This window comes from Notamacropus eugenii, chromosome 1 (assembly GCF_028372415.1).
Source record: "Notamacropus eugenii isolate mMacEug1 chromosome 1, mMacEug1.pri_v2, whole genome shotgun sequence".
Classification (NCBI taxonomy): domain Eukaryota; kingdom Metazoa; phylum Chordata; class Mammalia; order Diprotodontia; family Macropodidae; genus Notamacropus; species Notamacropus eugenii.
Window position 1 is genome coordinate 203,803,895 of NC_092872.1, and position 27,375 is coordinate 203,831,269.

Below are 27,375 nucleotides of genomic sequence, written 5' to 3' on the forward strand. Positions count from 1 at the left end.
CCTGAAAGCCATGATCAAAAGTAGAGCCTAGACATTATCTTCCATGAAATTATCAAGGAAAACTGCTCTGATATTCTAGAACTAGAGGGCAAAATAAATATTGAAAGAATCCACCAATCACCTCCTGAAAGAGATCCAAAAAGAGAAACTCCTAGGAATATTGTGGCCAAATTCCAGGGTTCCCAGATCAAGGAGAAAATACTGCAAGCAACTAGAAAGAAACAATTTGAGTATTGTGGAAATATAATCAGGATAATACAGGATCTAGCAGTTTCAACATTAAGGGATTGAAGGGCTTGGAATGGGATATGCCAGAGGTCAAAGGAACTGGGACTGAAACCAAGAATCACCTACCCAGCAAATTTGAGTATAATACTTCAAGGGAACAAATGGTCATTCAATGATATAGAGGACTTTCAATGATTCATACTGAGGAAAAAACCAGATCTGTATAGAATTTGACTTTACAATATAAGAATCAAGAGAAGCATGAAAAGGTAATCAGGAAAGAAAAATCATAAAAGACTTTCTAAAGCTGAACTGTTGATATTACTACATGGAAAGAAAATATTTATAACTCTTGAATCTTTTCTCAATATTTGGGTAGATGGAGAGATAGTATACACACACACACACACACATAAAGACAGAGAGTACAGGGTATGTTGAATCAGAAGAGATGATATCCACACAAAAAAAATGAAATAAAAATTAAGGGGTGAGGGAGGAATATACCCAGAAGAGAAAGGGAGAAATGAAATGGGGCAGGTTGTAACTCATAAAAGAGATAAGAAAAATCTTGTTCAATGGAGGAGAAAAGGGAGAAGGGAAGTGGGGAAAAGTGAAGCTACTCTTTCAATGTATGGCTTAAGGAGGGAATAACATGCTTACTAAATTTGGTATGAAAATCTATCTTACACCAAAGGAAAGTAGGGGAGGTGGCAACAAGTGGGGTGAGGGGAATGATAGAAGGGAGGGCAAATGGGAGAAGGGAGTTACTAGAAATAAACACTTTAAAGAAGGGACAAGGTCAACTGAGGGGGAAAAAAATAAGGGGGATAGAATAGAATAGAGGGCAATATAGTTAATATTACACAATATGATTATTATAGAAGTCTTTGCAAAACAACACATATTTAGTCTATATTGAATTGCTTCCCTTCTCAGTGGGGCTGGGGAGGGAGTGGGGGAGGGAGAGAAGTTGGAATTCAAAGTATTAGCAATGAATGTTGAGAATTTTTATTGCATATAATCAGGAAATAAGAAATACAGGGATGGGGTATAGAAATTTATCTTGCCCTACAAGAAAAGAGAGAAGATGGGGAAAAGGGAAGGGTGGGGTGTGATAGAAGGGAAGGTACATTGAGGGAAGGAATAATCAGAATGCAAGGTATTAGGAAGCAGGGGGAGGGGAGTGATGGGGAGAAAAACTGGACATGTTACAAAGTGAGGTGAAAATTAGTATTAAAATACATGACTGAATTAATTACTGAGAATAAATCAATGACATCTTTAGTTTGGGGAAAAGAATTTTAGTCTAAATTTCCTAGAGGAAGGTAACCTTGGGTAAAATTTGGCATAGATGGAAAAGTCAAGATTTTAATAGTAAATTTGATTTTATGATTGCCATTTAATCAGGAACTAGAACATGTATAGAAAGGCATATAAGCCACTTAAGACTTGCCTCAAAAGATGTTCCATGGCCAAAGTGAAATTATAATCATATTTGATACCTGGTTATTGGAACTTGCTATTTTTAAATGCTATGGGACTATTAAGTGACTGTTCTTCTGAGTCTAACTCCAGGTATGGATAGCAAGAAAGGTAGTCTGAGCCTCCAATTCATGATGCCAGTAAGCCCATGAGATGCTGGTATGAACTGCAATAGGTGATCTCATGGGAAGGGTGGGAGAGTAGCTGTTTAGCCTGGGCTGAGGTAGGATTCTCCTGACTCAATTTCCCCACTGACACCTGGCAGACTTTAAGCCTGCCTGAATGCAAGTTGATAATCTACTCCTGCCTGGAAAAGTTGAGGAGATAGTTTCCCTGCAACATCCCTACTCTTGGTGGCAATTTTCTATAGTCAAAAGGTTTGTAAGCTTAGTACCAGATCTATTAAATTATAGATTATTGGCAGGGGAACATCCTAGGTTAAGTCTAAAATTAAACTATTAGGCTTAGGACTTTAGACCAACAACAATAAGTTAGGGTCCTTTAATTCTTAGTAATACTGTGGTGACAATTAGGTCAAGAGTTTTTGAAGTTAGCAAACATACATATTATTTGTGTCTCAATTGCTTAATGTTTAAAAAAAATTCTTTTGTGGTCCATACTGTAAATGCTTTAAAAAGAACTAAAGTCTGACCAAAAGTCTGAATTGTTTTATCTGTCATAAACTGTGTTAAAAATGAAAAATAAAATTTTAAAAATATATAAAACTAGTAGCTATATGGCCAAATGATACAAACAGGCAGTTTTCAAAAGAAACTCAAGCTATCAATAATCGTTTCTTTTTTTTTTTTTTTTTTTTCAGAGTCAAACAGGGGTTGAGCTTTATTACAGGGTTTCGGTTACAAGTGCAGGGGGTCTTCTTTCTTAGGACGAAGAGGGGGAGATTTCCTAAGAAGGCTAAGCTTAAGGGAATGGAAGTAGAAGTACAAGCGGGGAGAGAGGGGGAGGGGAGAGAGGAAAGAAAAGAAGCGGAGCCCTACTTTTCTCTTTGGCTCCACATGTGCTAAGCGAGCTTTTAGGCTTCCTCAATCCTACTTAATCTTCAGCCACACAGTTTGCATCTCAATACCGTGCTGTTAGGTAACTAGGTGTGCTCCAATCCGGGACGACCTCGAGGGCAGGGAGACTCCACCCATCAGGTATCTCCGGGGGAGAGGCGGAAATACCGGAGCCGAGCTAGCTCGGTCTGACCTTCTCGAACCCCCGCTGTTCATGGAGGGCCTCGTAAGACTCTAAGATTTAGAAGTCCCACTTTTACCTGCCCGAGACTGTCCACACGGAATTGAGCTTCCAGTCCCAACATATCCCCTTCTTTGTTATGCGCGGAGCGCACCTGGCTCTAGAGCAAACAGTGGCTGGAGGCTGAGTGGATTAAGGAAGGCCTTTAGCATATGAGTACCTTACAACAAGACTTCATTCACACAGAAATCTGCAGCTAGCACAACTGACAAAGGGAGGCATCAAATAAAACAAAGATGAAACTAAATGGCTGAGTTACAACAGGGGAAGTGCAATCAACTAAAATCCCAAAGCATATTTTAAGAGAAGCAGGTGGTGTAGGCGCCTTACACGTCACCACTCCCTTAATCTTGCAAATGGATCTATACAGGTGGAAAATTGGTCACCTCCTCCCCACCCAAGTGTCCTGGGTTTGTGATATCAAAGTCCTCATTCAGCTGGCGAAAAAAGGATGCCTAGATGGGAAGCTGTCAGCAGCAGTGTCTGCGGTTGTGATGAGGGCTGCTTCCTCTCTGGGCAGCAAGGTTAAAGCTGTCAGCAGCAGGCTCAGGTGGTGTATGATCCTTCTCCGGGGTCTCTGGGCTCTCCGGGGTCTCCGCCTCCTGAGTCTCCGTCGTCTCCGACCTCGGTTCCCACCTACGGATCCTTCTAATGGGAATCCACGCATCACCTTTTCCTGTGGAGACACAAACATACCCTCGACCCCCTATTAGTATCTTAAAATGTCTCATAGCTGGAGTATTATATGAGTTTTTTGAGACAGCTGTATCAAGCTCTGATTGTATTAGGCCTCTTGATCTTAGCTCTGATTGTATTAGGCCTCTTAATCTTAGCTCTGATTGTATTAGGCGACCTTTTCCCCTTCTTTGTTTAGCGAGGATCGCCTTTAAGGTAAAGATGATAAGAATGCATAGTGGCTCTTTACTTAGGTATAGCTGCTGCCAGGTGCTTACAAATGCTTCATTAACATCTGTAAGGAACCTGACTTTCCCAGATTTTTTCTTTTTAACAAACACAGGAGCATTCCAGGGTGCTGATTGCTCCTTAACCTCAATAATCGTTTCTTAAATGTTCTAAATTTCAAATGACTAATAAATGCTAGTAAACAAATTAGTAAATAATAAATATACAAATAAATAAATATGATAGATAAAACTAAATAAGTAATAATAAATAGAGAAACAAATTGAAAAAACTTTGAGGTTCCTCCTTACCTGCGTCAGTCTAACTAAGTTAACAAAAGAACATGACAAATTATGGAGAAGGTGCAGGAAAAGAAACACACTAATGTATTGTTAGTAGACTATTGAATTTGCTCAACCACTCTGAACAACGATTTGGAATTATAACCAAAAATTACTAAGCCATACTTATTCTTTGATCCAACTATACCGCAGTGAGACCTGTACCACAAAAAATATTTAAAAAGAAGACAGGACAAAAACATTATTAGCAGTTCTTTTCATAGTAATCAATTTTCATTGATAATACCTTTTTTCTTATTGTCAATATAATTTTTCTTCTTAATGAGATTAAAGATCTTTCCCATCCATTAATGGATCTGCCCATTAAGGGAAATTTGATTGGGGAAGATTTGGCCCACACCTTTTGTTAATGAGGCACTGGTTCTTAAGGGCTGTGATGCCCTCTGGCTCTGAAAAATGTATAAATACTCTGAGATGGGGTTTTACTTTGGGGTTTTCTGATTGGAACTGTTTGTCTGACCAGAAGAGACTCTGGGCAGCTGCTAAGGACTCCTCTGATTTGAAAACCCAGATGTTGGTGCTTTTCTCTCTGGTAACTGTGTATGTATGCAACGGTCAGTCAACAGTCTCTGTTGATTTATGATGTATGTATTGCTTACATCAGGCAGTAGGAAGCACTGTCTGTTGATTTTGATTTTTATATTTTCCCTGAAGTTCAAGGTGTTGACTTTTTCCCCTGAACTAAGTGAATGATACATGTGCTTGATTAAAGTGATTGCTGACCCCTCAAAAGTTGCATTCCTTTTATAAATGCAGAACTAAGAACCTGTGATAGCAGGCCCTCCTGTGTATGCCAGGGGCCCTGCTGTTAGAAGTAACCCAAAATAGAAAGCAACAGCTGTGCCCTCCTATTGGCGAATGGCTTAACAAATTATAGTATATGGATACAAAGGGATATTATTTTGCCATAATAAGTGACAAAATGGACAGTTTCAGAGAAAACTGGGAAGACTTCTATGAACAGATGCAGAAGGAAGTAAAAATAGAACAATTTTAATAATGACAACAACATAACAGAGAAAAACAAACTTGAAAGATTTTAGAACTCCAATTAAAACAACGATTAACCAGTCTGGTTAACTTATGTTAACCAGACCAGTCTGGAAAACTTATGATGAAACACTCCAGTCACCTTCCTCCAGAGCGACAAATTTAAAATGTAGAAAAAAAACATACATCTTTGGGTGTGGTCAATGGTTTGTGAAACTATGTATATTTATGATGAGGGCTGCCTTTTTTTTCTGAGTTCTTTTGCTTGTTTATTTAATGGGAATGGGAAGGAGAGATTCTAAATGAGTCTAAAATAAATAAATAAAATTCAAAAGACTGTTATATGTTGGGAGGGAGTGAGAGTTTATTAAGTGCCTTACAAATATTATCTCATTTGAAACCCACATCAACCTTGGAAGGCAGGTGCCATTATAATGCCCATTTACAGAATTTGAAGCAGACAGGGGTTGATGTCTGGCTCAGGATCACACAACTAGTAAGTATCTGAGGTCAGATTTGAACTTGGTTTCCTGATTCTAGGTCCACTGTTCATTCCACTGGGCCATCTAGCTGCCTCTCCATGGGGGATAGATATGGAAGCAATGGCAGTCTTTAGAACACCTAAGTTTATACAGCATACTGATCTGCTCCCCCAAACAGATCAGTGTTGGTAAAAGCCCTGGTCCTGCAAACTAGGAAACTTAGATTTTAGACCTGACTTTACCAATAACTGACTGTGTGAACATGGACGTGGCCTTTGGGCCTCAGTTTCCTCTTCTAAAAAAAGAAAATGGAGTAGATGACTTAAAAAGCCCCTTCTAACACTGACATCCTAAGCCTCCAATTTTTTTTCTCCATGTCTTTTCTCCCCACTCCCATCACCTCAGCTTTAGATCCATAGACCACATCTCTGGTAAGAATCTGACCTTCTAAGCTACAGAAAGGTTTTTTGATCATTCTGAAATAAGTGACCCAAAGGACTAAAAAAAAGTTTGCCCTTACTTCCTCTGTTTCCACAGTATAGAAATCTTGAATATGTATATATGGATGTATATGTCTATGTGCATGTGCAAGAAGTATGAGCCTTCCAGAGAAAAAAACACTTTATCACAGTCTAATGACACTAAAAAAAAAAAAAAAATCACTGGGCACATCTGTGGTTTTCTCACTTGTTACCATTGCATTGGTTACTTAAAACTGTCGATCAGAGATTAATTGAAAAAAAAATTTTGTATTTGGCATAAATCCCAAGGATTGTCAGTTCAGTGTGGGTATAAAAAGTGTGCATGGCCCAGAGTAACATACTGACAACATGGCGACATTAAGAAATCTCTTCCTGCTGGTCCTTCTCATTCTAGAATGCCTGGCAGAAAAAGACTTGGCACAACCTAAAGGTATGAAAAATTAATAACAATCTCATGCCTCCTATTTATGTAGCACTGAGAATTTTAAGAAGCACCTTCTTGTATCCTCTTTCCTGGCTGTCCTCAATAACGGTGACTGGTGGGTCTTGGTATTAAAGATGGAAGTAGAACATAAACTGATTACACTGCCAGCATTCTCACACACTATGAAGATCATATTGACGAAAGTTCTATAGACTAAGAAAATCTCGATCAGTTCTCTCTATTATGTGAGGTTATCAATGAATAGTACTCTTAGAAAAGCAAAGGCTCTTCTTCAACAGAACACAGGCATTGATGACATTACATTCGTTCTGATTCAGAGTAGAACATAAGAATATGGCCTCGGTGACCTATACAGGGCAATATGACTTAATACACTCCCAAGAATATAGCAGATATATAGGAATATTACTCAACAAATGTTCTAAAAATAAATAACTTCCATGAAAAATAAACTTAACTTCTCAGTTCTTCACAAATGATAATTTTTTCCCTTTCTATTTTACAGACAGTAAAACAAGTTGTGGTGGTCTCCTTGTTGATTCTAAAGGATCATTTACCAGTCCAAACTATCCTGGAGAGTATCCCAATCTCCTCAACTGCATCTGGGAAATAGAAGCAGGCAATGATTTCCGAATCAGCCTGGTCATTGATGATCTGCAGTAAGTAAGACCCTAGTTACCTCATAGTATGACCTCCCTTCAACAACCACATATTTATCAGCTTGAGCTGCTGTCTAATAATTCACTTCCTGATTCAGGTAACCTCTGACTTATGAGTCAAAACATAGATCCCATATTTTACTTTGACATTTCAAAATTCTGAGCCAGATTTATAGGCCTTTTGGCATCATGAGGTGATATTTTTCTCGTGGGTAGACCTACCCAGTAAGATGTGAGTGATCCAGGAATGCTAGTTTCCTGGACAGCCTAGATAGGATCTACTGTTCTTCACAACAGAAGTGATGTGGAATATTTTTCCCCCAAGTGACAGTAAGGAGCCTCTGGATATTTTCTGAATAGATCAACTGTCCAAACAATATACCAGTTGTTGCTCCTTCTACTTCTTGAGAAGGGTGGGAAATATACCTTTCCAAGATATTTTTAGAACTTGGGAACCAAATTTCTAGAAGTTTTCTTAAACTAAATTATTGGTATAAGATAATATGAAGGTCTTTCATGTATTTTCAAAGCATCAGTTTTATTTGGATGCTTAACCTATCACTTTAGAAAACATACGTGGCCCCTAGGACTGCTCTTGCTTGGAGACATGGTGGACCCCAGATGCAGAATGAGATACATGATGCCAGATACAGTCAATGTAGAAGTTTATTTTGTTTAGCTGTATTTTATTGTTCCAGGGAGGATTCTGTTGTAGTGTTTGGGGAATGGTAGGAAGGGAGAGGGGAGAGACAGTATTAAGAAATGAGAATATTAAGAAATTAAAAAAATATTCTTTTAAAACACTAGTTTGTAATAGTTTAAACAGATTCATGATTCATAAGGAAAGCTCTAAATCTGTCATCACCAAAAAAAATCATCTGTATCTGATCATATGTGGAAAAAATTTAATGGGGAGGGAGAAAGAATAAGTGAGTTCCTTAAGATACTATGTTTTTGTCTTTTTTGTATCTTCAGTATTTATCACAGTGCCTGGCGCATAGTAAATGCTTAATAAATGTTTGCTGAACTAACTTTACTCCAAAGACTCCAAAGAAATGCTTCAGTCATATGTCATCATGACATCATATGTCTGTGATCTTTGTGTTAATTTAGATGTTTTGTTTTGTTTTTAACAACAGGGAATCTTTGAAGCTGGGACATTCTGCTCATTTCTAAACATTTTGGCAGCATTCTATGGGGATTTTTCTCTAAGTCTATTGCTTATGTGAATGCACTTGGGGTTGGAGAAATATTTTCCATTAAACCACAAGTTTCTTATTATTTGTAGTGTAAGATGATTGCCATGAAATTCTTCTTGTTATGAAAGCAAGAGAAATGAGTATCATGATGCCAAATTATGCTGCATGAAGTCCTACCAATCTCTACATTCCTCTTTCTTTTCTGTTCTGCAGTTTGGAATTGGAGGACTCGTGTGCTTATGACTACATAGAGATTTTTGATGGTTCATTGTATGCTGCTTCACTTGGGAGATTCTGTAAAGGTCCCATTAGGACACTGATATCAAGCTCCAACCGAATGACAGTTCTATTTAAAACTGACGGCAGTGTCACAAATCGAGGGTTTTCTGCTTACTATAGTGATAGCCAGGAAGGTAAGAAACATCCAGGACTAATATTTTGATGTGATGAGTAGTAGAATGATTATCTGTTCTTGCTTTTTTGATCTGTCACTGGTGTAGTCACCTATTATTGTACATTGAGTTCCCTTTTCATTAGGGCTAAATTTGGGAAATGGAGAATCCCCTTCATTTCCCATGTATAGGCTTTCTTCCAAGCCTCACTTAAAGTGGAACAGAAGGCTGGAACAATCATGGAATAAATTAGCCTAATGATGGGCTCTTTGGAAATAGCACCCTGCCCAAAGTTCCCTAGAAGAACATTGCCACTCTTCATTATAACAACAAAATGCATAGAAACTCAAACAATTAGTATGTGTTTGAAGTGCTTTCCAGCTGGTTCCTTGACATTGAAAGGTTCCTAGAATAGGTGTGAAGGATGAGTAGAGATTTATAATAATGGAATATGGGGGACCATTTGTGATGATAACTAGAACCTCAACAGCGCTCAGGTAATCTGCAGACAACTGGGCTATGGAGGAAGCTCTTTCTGCCCTGACAAATGCTTGTTTTAGCCAAGACTCTGAAATCATCACAATGGATAACGTACAATGTAAAGGAACTGAAGACTATCTTTGGCAGTGTTCCCACAGTGTCTCTCATAACCATGAAGATGCCAATGTCATCAGTCCAGGTACCACCTAGTAACTACTGTCTTCCTCATCTTGGAATAAAAGTACTTCTCCCTAGGGTATGATAGGTACACATTTGTAACAACCAAAATTTAATAGAGATAAATTTAAAGTCATAATTGGATTCAAAAAACTGACTGAAAAAATACAAGACAGGGGAAGCATCATTAAATGGAAATTTGTCACTCAAAAAAAGAGTCTGGGAGTTTTCAGAGACTCAATGTGAGTCAACAGTTTAATACGACAGACACAAAAAAAAATTTTAAAAAGAAATAAATGTCATCTTGAACTGTATCGAAAGAGATTTAGCTTCACTAACAAGGTATTGACAGTATTGTTATATAGCAGCTAGGGCATGTAGTGGTTAGAGTGCCAGGTCTGGTGTCAGGAAGACTCACCTTCCTGAATTCAAACTCAGCCTCAGACACTAGCTGTGTGATCCTGGGCAAGTCACTTAACCAGATTTGTCTCAGTTTCCTCATCTGTAAAATGAGTTGAAGAAAGAAATGAAGAACGACTCCAATATTTTTTCCAAGAAAAACCCAAATAAGGTCATGAAGGGTCAGACGCAACTGAAAAACGACTGAACGGTAAGAAAGATTGCAGAACACCACCTAGTTGGTCCACATATTGAGTATCATTTTCAGTTTGGAACAACATAGTTTGGGACAGACATTGATAATATGGATGCCAAAGGAGGGCAAACTGAGTAATAAAGGGCCTCAAGTTGGTGTCATAAGAGGACAAGATGAAAGAATTAGAGATGTTTAACCTAAAGAGAAGACTCAAGGGGGATGTGATCATTGTCTTCATCTACTTAAAAGACTGTCAAGTGAAAGAGGACTCAGATCTATTCTTTTGTTCTTATAGGAAAGAGGGAGAACAAAGGATAGAGGATGCAAATTCAGGTTTGATGTAGAAGGGAAACTTAAGAACAATCAGAACTTGGTGAAAATGGAGTGGGATGCCTTCTCCTCACTAGCGTCCTCTGGCAAAGGCTGTACACCACACTCATCCACAATAGTAATGGCAGGGACTCTAGGAGAGGTGGAATATGTATTGGTCATAGCTCCTAAAATCCCTTCTGACTCTCAAATCCAATGATTCTGTGAATCAGATGTTACCAAAATAGCAAATAATGGGATCCTAAGGATCAAATTGGAATAACATTGCATCCTTGTGGAAGAAAGCTGTTCTATATCAGCAAACTTATATGAAACAATTTAGTTCTTAACCTTTTCGACCACTCTGCTGAATTTGATACTGTTGTCTATTCTGTCCTCTCCCCTGGATTCTCTTTCATCTCTGAATTTTCATAATGTTTACTCCTTCCTACCTGCCTGACTGCTTCTTCCCTTCTTCCTTTTTTCATCACCTGTTTTATCCTTATCTATGGATCTTCTCCAAGGCTCTGTCCTGTGTTCTCTCTGCATTCTCTCTTAATAACCTCACCAATTCCTATGTGCTTAATTATCCTCTTGGTGCAGATAAATGGTAGATCAATATATCCAACCCCAATCTCTTGCCTGAGCATCAGTCCCAAATCATCATGTGCCTATTGGACATTTTGAACTGATTGGTACAGAAATATCTCAGACTAGAAATGTCCAAAATATAACTCACTGTCTTTTCCCCAAATCAATTCCTCTTCCAAACTTCCATATTTCTGTAAAAGGCATTAACATTTTTCTAGTCTCACAGGTTTATAACTTTGGTACTATTATCTCATTTACCCCAAATATACACTTACCAAATCTTATCATTTCTTCCTCCATAATATCTAATGAATCTGGCCCCCTCTCTATTCCCACAAAACCACAACCTTCATTGATGGTCTCATCATATCTCTCTTAGACAATTACAATAACCTCTTAATTGTTCTTTCTGACTTGAATCTCCTCTCCTCCAATCTCTTCTCTGCACAGCTGATAAAATAATTTTCTTTAATATCTGATTATGTCACTCTCCCATTCAGTAAACTCTAGTGATTCTCATTGAATCTAGGATAAAATATCAGCTCCTTTGTTTGCCTTGTAAAACCCTCCATGAATGTGGCTCCATCCTATCTTTCCAGCTTTATTATGTATTACTATCCTCACCCCACATAATACAGATTTTTCTCCATTTGAGTCAATGGATATTTGGAAACATTTTCATTTTATCATGATGAATTATTTTTTTTGTCTTCTTGATTGATCTCACGTTGACCTCTTTCTCCAACAGAATTCACTACAGCTTATCCTCCAACATTTGGTAAGTCCATTCTTCTCTTGGTTAAATGAATCAAAAAGCATTTACTTAGCATTACTGTGTGGCAGGACCTATGCATTGGGGATGAAATACAAAAGGAGACAGTCCCAGGCTTCAAGGAGCTTAAAGGGACACATATAAGAGTGTGACGGTCAGAGAAGTGAGTTTTAGGCTGAGGAGTTGTAGAGATGATGAGTTGATCCATAAAGCAATAAATTCTGCCCTTTCCAGAAGTGATGGTACTAGTGATTTGATTACTATAACCAGAGCAAAAGGTGCCAAAAACATTCCAGTACCTTTGCCAAGAAAACCCCATTTGGGGCCACCAAGAGTCAGATATGACTGACATGACATAAAGAAGCTATATATTGTCTCCCATATGTATATGTTGTATGTGCTATCTCCCATAAGTTTCCTGAGAGAGTGTAGGGAACTTGTCCATTTTTTGCATTTGAGTCTCCAGTACCAACATAGTTTCTGGCACAAAGCAGATACTTAACAAATCCTTTGTAAATGATTGAGTGATTGAACCAAAGCTTCCACCTTTAAGTGCCACCCTTTCTCAAAATTTTAACTATTTTTGGTTAGAACATTTTCCAAAATAGTTTACATGCTTCCCTGTCTCCTTAAGTAAAGAATCTTGAATAAAATGTAACTATCTCTTGAGGATTCCACGGTATCTCAATGGCAACAGCTTCAAGAGCTATTGGAGTGGATAGGGCTGGTTGTCCCTACAATGAACAGTTCCCATGGTACTGTAGTGTTTTGAGTCTTTGGTACTGCTTTTAAGTTTTTCCCCCCTTTTGCTGTCATTTCTCAATGCTGAAGGTGACTGTATTTCTTCCTCACTTCCAAATTCTTCATTTATTCATTCAACAAATATTTATTAAGCACCTACTATGTGCCAAGCAATGTACTTGGAGATAAAAAGCCAGTACTAAGATAGTCCCTGCCTGTTATTATCCAAATAGTATTAGAATCTTAAATGTGCTGTGACCTGGGAAACAAAAATGAACTGTTAGAGGTTCAGGGCAAAGAGAATTGACCAACTGAAGGGCAGAGGGGAGGTACTGCAGAAGTCACCTCAGCCAATGTTAATAGATGCTGAGTGACGCCCGAAAGACTCTCTTATGAGTAAAGCACATGAACTTTATCACAGGCACTCTGGACCATCTACCACAACTGCTCAGAGGCCCTGTTTGCCTTTTCATATGGTTCTTGGCTATGTCCCAGACAGATAAGTTTGCCAGATAGGTGATCTCTTTGTAAGTAAGGAGTTCTTGTAAAGCATATGGAGAAATACAGGTGAGGAATCAGACCCTTAAAAGATTTTAAAAAACAAAAAGAATAGGCTTACCATGACTTTGTATATAATAAGCAAAGAATCCAAATGTGATTGGTCTCTGTCTCCTTTGTCAAACAGAAAGTCATCCTACCACTCCGTTCCCTACCACTATTGATCCCTTCACTCTACCAGGTAAGCCATGGCTTTCTAGGCTCTCTACAGGGCTCAAGTCCAGAAGGTTTAGATTATAATGGTCAGTGGACTCTTGATCCTTGGTGATGAGCTGAAAACTTGACAGAACTAATATTCCCTATGACAATCTCTACAAATACATCAGAGTGGGCAAAAAGGAAGTGGGTTAGCTGCTGGGTCTCAAGGGATTAAAACTAATAGGGTCAATCTAGTCCCCAAATTCCAAGTATAAGCAATAAGAAAGCAGTGAAGAGACAGAGAGAGAAACAGAGAGAGAGAGAAGGAGAAAGAGAGGAAGGGAGGGAGAGAGAGACAGAGAGAGAAACAGAGAGACAGAGAGAGAGGGAGAGACAGAGAGACAGAGACAGACAGAAAAAGAGAAAGGGTGGGAGGGAGAGAGGGAGAGAGAGAGACAGAGAGGGAGAGAGGGGGGAGGGAGAGAAAGAGAGAGAGGGAGAGAGAGAAAGAGAGAGAGACAGTGACAGACAGAGAGACAGAGACAGAGAGAGAGAGACAGGGAGGGAGGGAGGGAGAAAGAATGAGAGAGAGGGAGAGACAGAGAGAGAGAGAGGTGGGGGGAGGGAGGGAGGGAGAGAGCTTGAAGCCAAGAAGACCCCAGGTTCAAATCCTGACTTTAATACATACTGGCCATGTAACCCTGAAAAAAAGCTCTCACTCTTCCAAGCCACTAGAATGTAAGTTGCAGAGAAAGTGGCAACCTGCACTGTTAGAAAGGGTCCCCTCACCTGGGAGTTTCCTACACCAATTAAATCACCACTCCAGTGCAGGGAGGAAAACCTCCACCAATGTAAGAAACTCTGCAGATTTCAGGGAAAAAAAACAATCCCTGTCCTCAAGAACTTTATATTCTTCTTGGGGTGGGGGTGGGGGTGTTGGGGAACCATATGCAGATTTCCCTCCATTTGAATCAACAGGCATTTGGGAACATTTTCAGTCTTATCAGGATGAATTCTTTTTTTCTCAATTGATCTCACATTGACTTCTTTCTTCAACAGAATGCAACACAATTCCTCCAACATATGGTAAGTTCAATCTTTTCTTGGTTAAATGAATTAAAAAGCATTTACTCAACATTTACTGTGTGCCAGACCCTACGCATTGGGAATAAAAATACAAAAGGAGACAGTCCCAGCCTTCAAGGAGCTTAAAGGGACACATATAAGGGTGTGATGGTCAGGGAAGTGAGTTTTAGTCTGGGGAGTTGTAGAGATGACGAGTTGATCCATAGAGCAATAAATTCTGCCCTTTCCAGAAGTGATGGTACCTATTATTTGATTTCTATACTCAGAGCACAAGGTGAAAAGGGGGTAGGGGCAGCTAAGTGGCACAGTGGATAGCTAACAGACCGGGAGGCAGGAAGACTCATCATCCTGAGTTCAAATCCAGCCTGGGACACTTACTAACTTGTGAAAGCCTGGGCAAATCACTCAACTCTGTTTGCCTCAGTTTCCTCATCTGCAAAATGAGCTGGAGAAGGAAATGACAAACTACTCCAGTATCTTTGTCAAGAAAACTTGAAATGGGGTCACCAAGAATCGGATGTGACTGAACAACAGGCACTAACACATACATGATAGCAGGACAGATAGCCAGATGGTCTAAACAGAGAATTAGAGGGAATGTCAAACAGTTTGGCCTAGGGGTCAGCTAAATATGGTTCCCTACATCCAAGGCCATGCAAAATGTTACTGCTTTATGGTCCCAAATCACCACAGATCACAATCCATTAAAGGCTATAGTTATGCCCTCTTTCTCAAACTGTACTCCTCTTGCCCCTACCCCAGTCTGCTGATAAGCTCTGATGGCAAATATCCAAACCAAAAACGTCCACTTAATTCAGGCAGGCACCATCTATTTTTTATCTTTGTATTATGATAATACCTAGCATTTGTCATAGTACTTCAAGATTTGCGAAGTGACTTAACATGGATCATCTTGTTTTATTTGATTTTCAACAAACCTGCGAAGTAGATATTCATCATGCTCATTTTCTAGATGAGAAAATTGAGGCACAAGTAACCTGTCCAGGGTCAGAGAGCTAGAATCTGAAGCAGGATTCAAACTCTGGTCTTCCTGACTCCAAGAATAATGCTCAAGGCACTAAACCACCTAGCTGCTTTTTGGACACCTAATAAATGATGATTTAATTAATACATTAGGACCTTTTTCTTCCAGAAACTGTTCTGGGTGTTAGGGACACAATGGCAAAAACAAGGCAGTTCCTTTCCTCAAGGTGCTTCCATTTTCCTGGTACGATTATATAGGAACACAAACAAATATAACATGAGGAAGAATCGAGCACCACAAAAGGAGAGATGAAGATGTAGCACTCAAGGAAAGCAGAGAGATCACTTGGAGCTTCACAGCTAATAGGTTACTTTTTCATGTGAGATGTAATACATAATAATAAAATATAATATTAATAATATTATTATTGCTAGTTAACATTAATTAGATATTAATAATACTACTAATAAAAATATCCTATAGTTTAGACTCCTCATTAACTTAGACCAGTGTCTCCTCTTCTCTGCACTTTGATTTAATGAAAGTTAACTGAATATCTAAAAAAGGCTTTTCGTTTCATTCCATAGATCCTTATGAGGGTTGTGGAGGTTTTCTATCTGGTTCTGAAGGCTCATTCTCCAGTCCCTCCTACCCAAGCGAGTATCCAAATGACGCTTACTGTGTGTGGCAAATAGAAGTGGACCCGGATTTACTCATACACCTCACCTTTGAAGATATAGAGTAAGCACTGACAGGCTAGGATTACAACTGATAACAACTATCCATATTGAAAATAGTGGCAGCCTTTGCCTTCTCTTCCAGTTCCGAGTAGTTCTGTAGAAAGACCTTTGGTTTACTACCTGCCAGATCACATGGCAGCATAGCATATGTTCTGGGCAGTTCTTTTAAGTCCTGTATCTTAAGTCTAATTGTGATTGTGATGGGTGAGATTTTAACTTCATCAGAAAGTCAGAACCAGACAGGGTGGTGGGATTCACTCAACCATGGCCCTTTCTATAGTCCCATCACACTGAGACCCCAGAGGATAGGTCCTCTCTTTGGAAAGGGCAGGCTCAAGAGAATTCCATTAGTTTTGTCTGTCACTTCTGTCTGTAGGCTTAATCACCAGTAATTTATTAAATACTTACAATGTGCCAAGCACTGAGTTAAGCTGCAGAAATACTGAACCAGAGAGTTACTATCACTTAGCAACTACCTATAGTGATGAGAACTGCCCCCATGATCAGCTACCTGGTGCATGCCTGATCAGTTTTGACTAAGATATTTCTTTCCCCACTTTAGAATCTAAAAAGACAGAACTGAGACTGGCTGTCTAGTGTTCTCAAAGTCTCCCTCCTTAATATCAATTACAATGGTCCCCAGGACCATATGGAAAGAGAAGCTCACCTCCTTACCCTCTGTCATCATATAAAAATGTGAAAGGGATCCAGGGTAAGGGGACACCAGAATGAGTTATTAGTCTTTAATCCTAACCCTTATATACTCCTCATGATGGCCCTATCTGGGTGGCCCCACATTGAAACATGGCATGAACTGAACCCCAAATAGTGTTCAGTTAATCATAAAACCTATTGAATTTTTGTGAATTGTCACAGCTCATAGTGTGGAGGAAAAAAACTTAAAACACATGTTAGTGCTTGCTACAGTGGGGAGATATGTGTGCTTGTGTGAAAAGACTAGTGTAAGAGTAAGATACTAACATGCAATTATGAAAGATTAATCTAGATACAGCACAATAAACAGAACGTCTCCTCAATTCCCTTCAGGCTAGAGGGTTGCTATTTCGATTACATTGACATCCTAGATGGATCACCAAATGGATTTTTGCAGCAGAGAATTTGTTCTGGCTCCTCAACCACAATTGTTTCACTTAGAAACAACATGACAGTTGTATTTACAAGTGATAACAGCATTCAAAAAAGAGGATTTCAGGCTCGGTACCAAACTTTTCCCAGAGGTAAGAGTCTTAGTCATTCATTTATCATTTAAATAACAAGAATAATTTACATTCATTGTCTCATTTGACCTTCACAACAAAATTATGAAGTAGGTATCGGGTATTAATGCCTTCATTTTTACACTTAAAGAAACTGAGTCTCAAAAAGGTTAAATGACTTGTCCATGGTCACACACAGCTAGAGCTCCCCTTGTTAGAGATAACCTTCCCCATCCTGCAGAAACCAATGGAGGATTTCCCTCCACAGGATGAGGCAGCCCATGGTAATGAGAGCCAGGCTGATGAAGCTAGCAAAGTATAGACCCAATCTTTGCTCTATTGCTTCTGTCCTCCCATTGACAAGAAAAGCAGTATGATGGAAAGAGCTCAACATGGAAGACTACGATAAATCTCCCCCCACAAAAAATAATAAATTATAGTCCTTCTTTATGAAAAATAAGTATCATCAAACAAAAAAAAAACATTCAGATGCTGGTTATGTCTGAAAATATGTTTCATTCTGAACCAGTAGTCCATCACTTTTTGGCCAGAAAAAGAAAATTATTCTTTCACTATCAGTCTTGTAGAATCATGTTTACTCATTGCATTGATCCAAGTTCTGAGTCTTTTCTAAGTTGTTTTCTTTTACATTATTATTATCACTGTACCAAGTGTTCTCCTGGTTCTGTTCTCCTTACTCTGCATCAATTCATGTAAGCTTTCCTAGCTCTCTTTAAATTTTTATCATTTCTTACAGAAAAATTATTACATTCACATACCACAGTTTATTTAGTCATTTCCCAACTCATGCATTCCTCCTTTGTTTTAAGGTCTTTGCTTTAAAAAAAAAAAGTGTTGCTGTGAAAATTTTATATATATTATTTCTCTCCACATTTTTTAATCTCTTTGTAGAATATGCCTAGCAATGAGACCACAGAGTCAAGGGGAATGCTTAGTGTAGTGACTTTTGGAGTTTAATGCTTTCCAGAAATCACATTGCAGAAAAGATGGAATAATTCACAAGAGTGTATTAGTGTGCCTATCTTTCCACATTCCTTCCAAAAATTGCCATTCCCCCCCCCACCTTTTTTAAATGACCTTGTAAGTAAGAAATGGAAATTCAGAGTTATTTTAATTTGCATTTATCTTATTATAAGTGATTTGAAGCATTTTTTCATGTGGTTATTTATGGCTATTTTTGTTCTTTTTCCAGGTGGCAACCTGAGACTGGTAGCTTCCTCTAACAGATGCGAAGGTCGGGTGGAGGTTTATTATAATGGACAGTGGGGGACAGTTTGTGATGATGAATGGAATCTACAGGATGCCCAAGTAGTATGTAGACAACTTGGCTGTGGGACAGCTATTTCGGCCCCAGGAAATGCCTATTTTGGCCAAGGAACTGGACCCATTGCCCTAGACGATGTTCAGTGTACAGGGAATGAAAATCAACTCAGTGACTGTTCTCACAGGGATTGGTTCTCCCACAATTGCGGTCACTATGAAGATGCCAGTGTCATCTGCTCCAATGTCAAACAATAACTTTTTGAGCCACAACCCCCCAAGAAATATCAAGCAAAGTTATCCACTAAGAAAATGGTGCCACGATCAATCAATTTTTTTTTTTGTCCTAGACGTTAAAAGGATTAGAAGCTAACATTATCTAAATGTTTTGAAGTCTTGAGCTTGCTGCAACTGACCCTCACCTTTCTTCCACTAGTGAGCTCCATCATTTGGTTTTGTTGACCCTCCCTGCTTCTCACTGCCAAGACCACACAATGTCACCTAAGTTTGCCTGATTCTAAAGCACTTTCTCCCCTTCTTATGAACTGTAGAATCATCTGCTGTTATAAATATGGATGCGCTCTCCACTCTGTCAGTCATGTAGTCTAAGCTTTTTATTTGATATGAGGAAATTGATGCCCACAAAATCAAGTATTTTAACTCAGTTCCTATAGCTCATTAGTGGTGAATCTTGCACTAGAACCCCTGGTCTTCTAACTCCCAATTTATTGTTTTATTATTTTATTTTGTATACTCATGTTGCTAGAAATCATCAAACAATCTATCTTTAACTGTTCACTCTTACTCATTATAGAGAAAAATGAAGGGAGGTTAGGAAACCAAGCTATGGGGCCTTGATTCCCCACCCTCTTCTCTGACTAAACCCCTTCTTCCAGATCTTTTCCCTAAAGTAAGCTCAATAAATCTTGTCTGGAATAGATGTTGAATCAAGTTCTGTTTCTTGACAAACGGACACTGTACTTGGAATTAGAAAATCTGGGTTTAAGACTTGGATCTACTATTTACGAAAGGTATGATACAAGATCACAAGGCGCCTGATCTCTCTGAGCTCATTTTCTCCTTTATAAAATGGGAACAAAAATATACTGTTACCTACCTCATTGAGGTGTTGTGAAGAACGCATTTTGAAAGGCTCACAAATATGAGCTTTGACTATACCTATATCTAGGTATCCTTTAGAGAAAACAATGAATCTTGTGAAGGAGTAGTATTAATTTGAATTTGAATTCCATTGGGATGGAACCAATCACCTTCATAGGATTCATTATCTGCATCCTTAACCTTAGATCTGGTGATAGATGTTCCCAGCTGGCCAAAGGCTCTACTTCTCTAGTCACTCCAACTCCCCCACAACAAGACTGAGCTTTTAGGCTCTTCTACAAGACCTATGGAATCTTTTCCTTCACACCTGGTCCCAGCAAGTCCGTACTCTTCCTTCAAAAACCTGTTTTTGCTCCCTGGATTAGAAATCCTATATTTTATCTGTCCTCCAAAGATTTCTCTCCTAATCCTGCTGCCCCAACCCGACAGAACCCAAACCTAACTCTCCTTTTCTCCAGCCTCTTGTACTTAATGCCTCTGGCTTCTGAAAGTCCTCTCTCACCCTTGACCCATCATTCTCTATCCAAGTTGGTTTTCCTGATGCAAATTGACTATCTAGGTACAACAGCTGGTTCTACCCTTCTGGTAAAGTTAGATTTTTCCAATTCCCTGCCCTGTATTGGCACCTGGGCTTTGTGTTCTCTAGAAGTCATGGGCCTGAGACCACTAGGTTTGGGCCTCCATGATCCCTCTTTCAAATGAGTATCTAAGTGCAACTTTTCTTTGTTTTGATCTGATCAGATTCATACCCTGATCGAACTCCTTTTCCCTTGCTTGTCAGGGAAACTGATCCCTAATCTCCTAGGACCAACTTCTCCTTCTTTCCAATACAAGGAATGCATGGGGAAGGATAGGGGTAAAAGTCATAGTATTTGAGTGACAAGAATTTTAAATCACTAGTTCCTGGGCTCTCAGTTTTCTCTCTAATCACTGACTATAGAATAAAGTAGAATAAAAAGACTCAGAAGATGTGGGTTCAGATCCTAGATCACCTATTTGTGTGGCATTAGGCAAATTGCCTAGTCACCCTGGGAGTCAGTTTCTGATAAGGATTCTGCCCTGATTAGATATAATGGCAGAGACCCAAGTGTACACATCCCATTGTGTGCATAAACCACCATTCATTTTTGTGATTGTGGAATTATAGAACTGGGAAGTCATACACTTGCATGTCTATGAGTAATAAACTGCCTAATTCATGATCCTTTGATTATTTATGTTCATTCTTGGTACCTCATCCAGGAATTCCTCATAGTAGTCACAGATACAGTTTATGTATGTAAGTTATCAAAGTCCATCTTAGCCATCAGGGCACAATATGGTGGTAATGAGGTCTCACTTGTGTTATCCCTAATTCAAGCCGATGCAACAAGCATTTATTAAATACCTACTATGAATGATGCACTGTGCTAGGTGCTGGGGATAAAAATAAAAAGGCTAGAAACACCTGAGGGGAAATGCTTTATGCCATTCGCTCTCATAGTACACATTTTTTTCTTCTATTTCTTCCCTCTCCTTCCTAGCTTCCCCATCACCTCGGCTCAAAACCTTGTGCTAGAATGTATCTGTATGCTGCATTCCCACTCACAGCCCCTTGGCATTTGCAGTTTAGGATTCTTTCTAATGAATAAAACTTCCCAATTGCCTGATGGGGGATGAGTAGTAATCCAGAAAACGCATGGCATCATTCCCAGGTATGATCTTGACTGTCCTTAGGAATTCAGAAATATTCCTTATACTAGTATTTCTAAAAACCAAGCCTGATATGATCATGAGAATGGAGAATTTTCGTTTATGCCCTGTTCTTAATGAGAAAGCTTCCAACGTTTCTTCATTATATAAAAAGAACAACTTGGTTTCATTGAAATGTTTTTTACTACATTAAGATAAAACACATCCTTTCTTGGGCAGTAAGGTGGCATAGTGGATATAACGGCAGGCCTAAAGTTAGAAAGACTTGTCTTCCCGAGTTCAAATCTGGTTTTAGACACTTATTAGCTGTGTGACCCTGAGCAAGTCACTTCACCTTATTTTCTTCAGCTCCTTTTCTATAAAATGAGCTGGAAAGACGATGGCAAACCACTCTAAGGTCTTTGCCAAGAAAATCTCAAATGGGGCCACAAAGAGTCAGACACAACTGAAACAACAGAACAGCAATAAATTTTTAGGGTTTTTTCAGTATTAATAGGTACTAAAATGTTTACTAATGCCTTTTCTGCCCTATCTTACGCTCACAATTTCTCTCTCTCACAAGTGCCCTTTCTCACAAGTCCTCACTCACACTGGCAGATAAGGTCCCTAAAGAACAACTGGTTACTTCTCTCCTCAAAGTTCTAGGAGTAACCCTGAGGGAAGTGGAGGACAGAAAAGCATTTATATGGCACCCACTATATTCCAGCTTGTACTGAGCACTTTAGGAAAGGACTGGTTTCTCTAGTACTATCACTAATAAGCCCCCATCCAGTGTGTTCCCCCCAATATCAGTCACTAGTTGGTATCTCCCCAATATCAGCTAGCCAACATTGATCTCTCCACGATATCAATTAACAATAGTAACTATTACTGTTTCCCTCATAGCCTGAGGTAGCTATTTTTCTTTGCCTCATTAAAGGGACCCTCCTGACTACTTCTTATTCACCGGATGGGCATTACCTCACCCTAAGTGAGTACCTGAAAAGACCTTGGCCTAAAGGGGCCAAGGTCTCCCATTGCATCCTGGACCATCTCCAGTCATCCTGATGAATATCTGGTCACTGGATTCAGATGGCTCTGGAGGAGAAGGCTGGTGACCTGCACAGCCCTCCCTCACTCAAACCAAAGTCAAGTGCAAGTCATGTCTTCATTTCTCTGATGGCATGGTCTTCTTTGACAACGAAGGACGAACACAACAACAACAACCACAGCTTTTTAAAAGGCTTATTTAGGAGAGGATTCTGGAAAGATGGCAGAGTAGTTCAGAAAATTCCAGTCGCTCAAGATTTTCCCCCACAAAAGAGATAAAATAAAACCTCAGGCCAAACATAGGGTGGTAAAAATAAATGAGAAGGGGCAGAACAGGACCCCTTCTGGGATGATCAGAGACAATCTGAAGAAAAATTCCAGGACAGGTTTAGTGAAGAGTAAATACCTCCGGGCTAGGGAACACTTGGTGAGCCCTGGGGTTAGCTGATTTGGGAGGTTGCCTTGGTCCCAGCCACAGAAACTTTTACCCCCCAGGATAGTGAGGGGAGTTGGGCATCTGAGCCAGGACAATTGAGGGAACCTCTGCTGACAAGGAATGCCAGACTTTGCTGTGCTGTGGCTGGGGATGAGAAGGAACCAGAACCTTCTGCCACTCCCACCCCCAGGAGTGTAGAAGCAGTGGGTCAGGAACACCACTGGCTGTGGGCAATAACAAGAGGCTGGAGGTCTTGGCTTCAGTTCCACACCAGAGGGAAGAATTGAAGATGGATCTGAGGTCAGAGGCACCATCTCCCATGTCCCAGGACTAGAGGTGATTATAAAAATTAAGCTACTACAAATTTTAACAAAATGCACAGGCAACGGAGAAAGAATCCAAACATAGATAGTTACTATGGGAATAGAAAAGATGGGTTTATCTTCAGAGGAAGATATTAAAACAAATAAACCCTAAAACAAATTACCCCAAAGAGTAACATCAAATGGTCACCTGCCCAAAAAAGAATTCATAGAAGAACTTTTAAAAAGACTTTTTAAATCAAATGAGAGAGACTGAGGAAAAACATTTTTAAAAAATCCAAGAAAAACAAGAGGATTATAAAAAGAAAGATTAGAAAAGGAGATCTAGAATCTTAACAAAGAAAATGACTCCCTGAAAATCAGAAATGGGCAAGGGGAAGCCAGCAAAATTATAAGAGATCAAGAAACAATAAAACAAAATATAAAAAATGAAAAAAATAGAAGAGAATGTGAAACATAAGAAAAACAACTAATCTGGAGAACAGATCAAGAAGAGAAAATATAAGTATAATCAGACAAACTGGAAGCTATAATCAAAAAAAGGAAATAATTAAAGAAGATAATCCTGAAGCATTAGAAAAAGAGAGGAAACTAGAAATAGAAAAATTCTACCTATCACCACTTGAAAGAGATCCTACAAGGAAAACCCACAGGAATATCATAGTCAAATTCTGGAAACCCCCAGCTCCAGGATAAAATATTATAAGCAACAAGAAACAAAATTTAAATATGGTGGTGCCACAATTTAGAATCATACAAGACCTAGCAGCAGTAACACTAAAACCCACCATTTTAGAACATTATATAGCAAAGAGCAAAAGAGTTGAACTCCTGGCTAAAATATCATACCCAGCAAAGCTAAACATAATCTTGAATGAAAAAGAAATGGATATTTAATGAATTGTCAGACTTTAAGGACTTTGTTTTAAAAAAAACCTTAACTTAATATAAGATTTGACATACAAGAGCCAAGAGAAATATAAGGTACATAGGAAAGATTAATTACAAGGAACTCAATAAGGACAAATTGTTTAGCTTTTATGTAGGTAAAATGTAAAATGTATGCCTAAGATTCTTAGTAGTAATTGCACAGTTTGTAAGAAAGATTGGGGTAGACCTGAGTATGATATGACTTTAAAAAGTAAAGCCATTTAGGAACAACTGAAAAAGAATAATTGTCTTACACAAATGAGGTAGGAGAAGTGACACAAAGGAATTAGATGGGGGAAGAGGACTTAGTTTTGGAAACTTACTTTCATCAAGAATAGGTCCAAGAGGGGACAATACATATGTATCTAAAAGAGTATAAAAGTCTTTTAAATTCAGAAAGAAATAAAACACTAAGGGGATAGGGAGGGAGGAGAGGATAAAATCTTTAGAGGGGAGGGTGAAGGAATAGGTTAAGCAGGAGTACAGAAGGAGTATAGATTAATGGGAATGGGAGGATAGGGGAGCGATCCTTGGAGGGGAAGTAGATTAAGTAATAGAAGGGCAAAGTAGCAGGTAGAAGTAAAGGAGTTAAGGTGGATAGGAAATAAGAGATACACTCAAACACAAAAACAAAGACCAGAAGTAGAATGTGTTTGGGAAAGTATGTATCTATAAATGTATTTATGTATAAATTTATGTATATATATATATAAATATATCCACACTTAATTGTAGCCTTCTGGGTTGGGGAAGTGGGGGAAAGGAAGGGAGAAAAAACGAAGTAAAAATATACAGCAGAGAGCAAAAGAAAACTTACAAAGAAGGAAAGATAAATAGTTTTAACACATTGTGTAGTATTTATTATATAGGCTTTCTTGAAATGGAAATTTATTGCCATATATTTTGATCCTCTCATGTTTTGCTATGCACATGATATGCTTTTTTCTGTTCTTATTCTGTATTTAAGATTATAAGGTTTCTTTTTTCTTTATTGTATATTAAAGCTTTTATTTAAAAAAATAAAAAGGCTTATTTACTGAGATGTTGTAACAAGAGTCAAAGTACAAAAACCTCCAAAAATGGGGAGTACACTCTCTTCTACTACTTCAGTCCCTGGGGAGAGATCGAGAAGAACCTCTCCAGCACATTCATTACTGGAAGCAGGCTCACCAAACCTCCATGTAGATACGTAGCAGACAAAGAATATTTCACAAACTCTAAGGACTAGGCTGCCAGTTGCCCTCTCCACCCCATTAGAGTCTCCAACAAATTACCCCCATTACAATCATTTTCATTCCCCCTCATATTCAATTTCTCCCGATCTACTGGTTCCTTCTCTGCTGCCAACAAGGATGTCTATGTCTACTCATGTTAGAAATCTTCAGTTGATCTTGCCATTTCTGCAATCTTAACATTTTCCTTGAGAAAGTTATTGATAGTCAATGCTTCCATTTCCCCTACTCTCACTCTCTTCTAAGCCATTTGCAATCTGACTTTAGACCTCATCATCCAGTTGAAACTACCTGCTCCAAAATTACCATTGGTCTCTTACTTTCTGAACCAAATGGATTTTTTCCTCAGTCCTAATCCTCCTTGGCTTTTTTGCAACATTAGACACTGTCAATCACCATCTCCTTCGAGACACTCTCTTCTATAGGTTTTCATGACACTACTTTCTCCTGGTTCTCCTATTTGTCCAATTGCTCTTTCTCAGTTGCTTTTGCTGGTTCTTCACTAATGTTGCACCCAATCTCCATGAGTGTTCCACAAGGCTCTGTCCTAGGATCCCCTCTTTGTGCTCGATGCAACCTCACTTAGTGATCTCATCAGCAATCATGAGTTCAATTGTCACCTTTATGCATATGATTCCACCAGCTGTCTCTCCACTGAGCTCCCCATGTATCTCCAAAAGTCTCTTAAACATTTCCCACTGGCTGCTATGTAGGTAGCTCAAACTCAAGTCCAAAATAGAATTCATCTTTCATCCCAAACACTCCTCATTCTGAATTTGGCTATTATGGTCAAAGGCACCATCACCTTCCCAGTCACAGAGGCCCACAACCTTAGTGGTATACTCAGCTGCTCATTCTCACACCTTATATCCAATCCAGTTATCAAACCTTATTGATTCTACCTTCACATCACCATATATGTTCCCTTCTCTCCCCTCATATGGCCACAATGCTAGTTCAGGCCTTTATCATTTATCACCTGGACTCCTGCAATAACTTTCTAACTGCTCTACCTTTCTCAAGACTCTCCCCAAACCATCCTCCACTCAGATGCCAAGGTGATTCTTCTAAAGAGCTGTGCTGACCATGTCATCCCCAGTTTAGTGAATACCCGTAAGTTCCTATTACCTCCAAGGGCAAACATAAATTACTCTTTTTGGCATTTAAAGCTCTTCATAACCTGGCTCCTTTCCACTTTTCTAGTATTCTTACAACTTACTCCCCTCAACTCACTCTACTATCCAACTAAACTAGTTTATTTGCTGTTCCTTTAACAAAGCACTCCCATCTTCCATCTCTATACATTTTAACTGGCTTTTCTCCATGCCTGAGATGCTCAGTCCTGTCATCTCTGTCTCAGTTTCCCTGACTTCTTTCAAGATTCAGTTGAAATCTCTGGAGTGAGCTTTTCTCAGTCCTCCCCAGCTACTAGTACCTTTCCCTCCAAGATCATCTGCTCTCTCTCTCTCTCTCTCTCTCTCTCTCTCTCTCTCTCTCTCTCTCTCTCTTTATATATATATGTATATATATACATATATATATACACATGTATATATAGTATTACTGAGTTATTTACATGTCTCCTCTATTAAAATGTATGTTTCTTGAAATCAGGAACAATTTTTGCCTTTCTTCATAGCACAGTACTTGGGCACACAGTACTTGGGCACACAGTAAGTACTTAATAAATGCTTCTTCTTGTTGACATTTGTTGTGATATCTGTTCTTATTCCTGATTTTGTCAGTTTGGATTTCCTCTCTTTTTTTAATATTGCATTCTAGAGTACTTTTCCATTCTGTCTTTTTAAGGAATAATATTCCCTTTCAACAAAATTTTATTTATTTATTTATTAATCCAATTATTCTTTTACTACTTTCTCCTTTTATTACGATTCTTCATTTGTGGTTATTTTCTGACTAATCTGAAAACTCATTAATTTTTTCTCCTATTAATATAGGCATTCAATTATCTAAAGTTGTTTTTGTGGGATATTTAAATGAATTAATTTTTATAGCCAATAATCAATAAAAACTTATTAAGTACCTACTATGTGCCA

At 38.8% G+C, this 27,375-nt stretch overlaps 1 protein-coding gene across 1 annotated transcript in view; it reads left to right on the forward strand.

Moving 5' to 3' along the window:
- Positions 1–27,375, forward strand: part of LOC140511089 (scavenger receptor cysteine-rich domain-containing protein DMBT1-like) — a 244,342-nt gene that overhangs the window by 200,265 nt on the left and 16,702 nt on the right. The window contains 9 exon segments of the mRNA XM_072620114.1: positions 7,140–7,293; positions 8,706–8,905; positions 11,785–11,814; positions 13,235–13,288; positions 14,305–14,331; positions 15,904–16,057; positions 17,104–17,294; positions 18,487–18,800; positions 19,494–19,585. Of these exon segments, the coding sequence (XP_072476215.1) occupies positions 7,140–7,293; positions 8,706–8,905; positions 11,785–11,814; positions 13,235–13,288; positions 14,305–14,331; positions 15,904–16,057; positions 17,104–17,294; positions 18,487–18,800; positions 19,494–19,585 (1,216 nt within the window).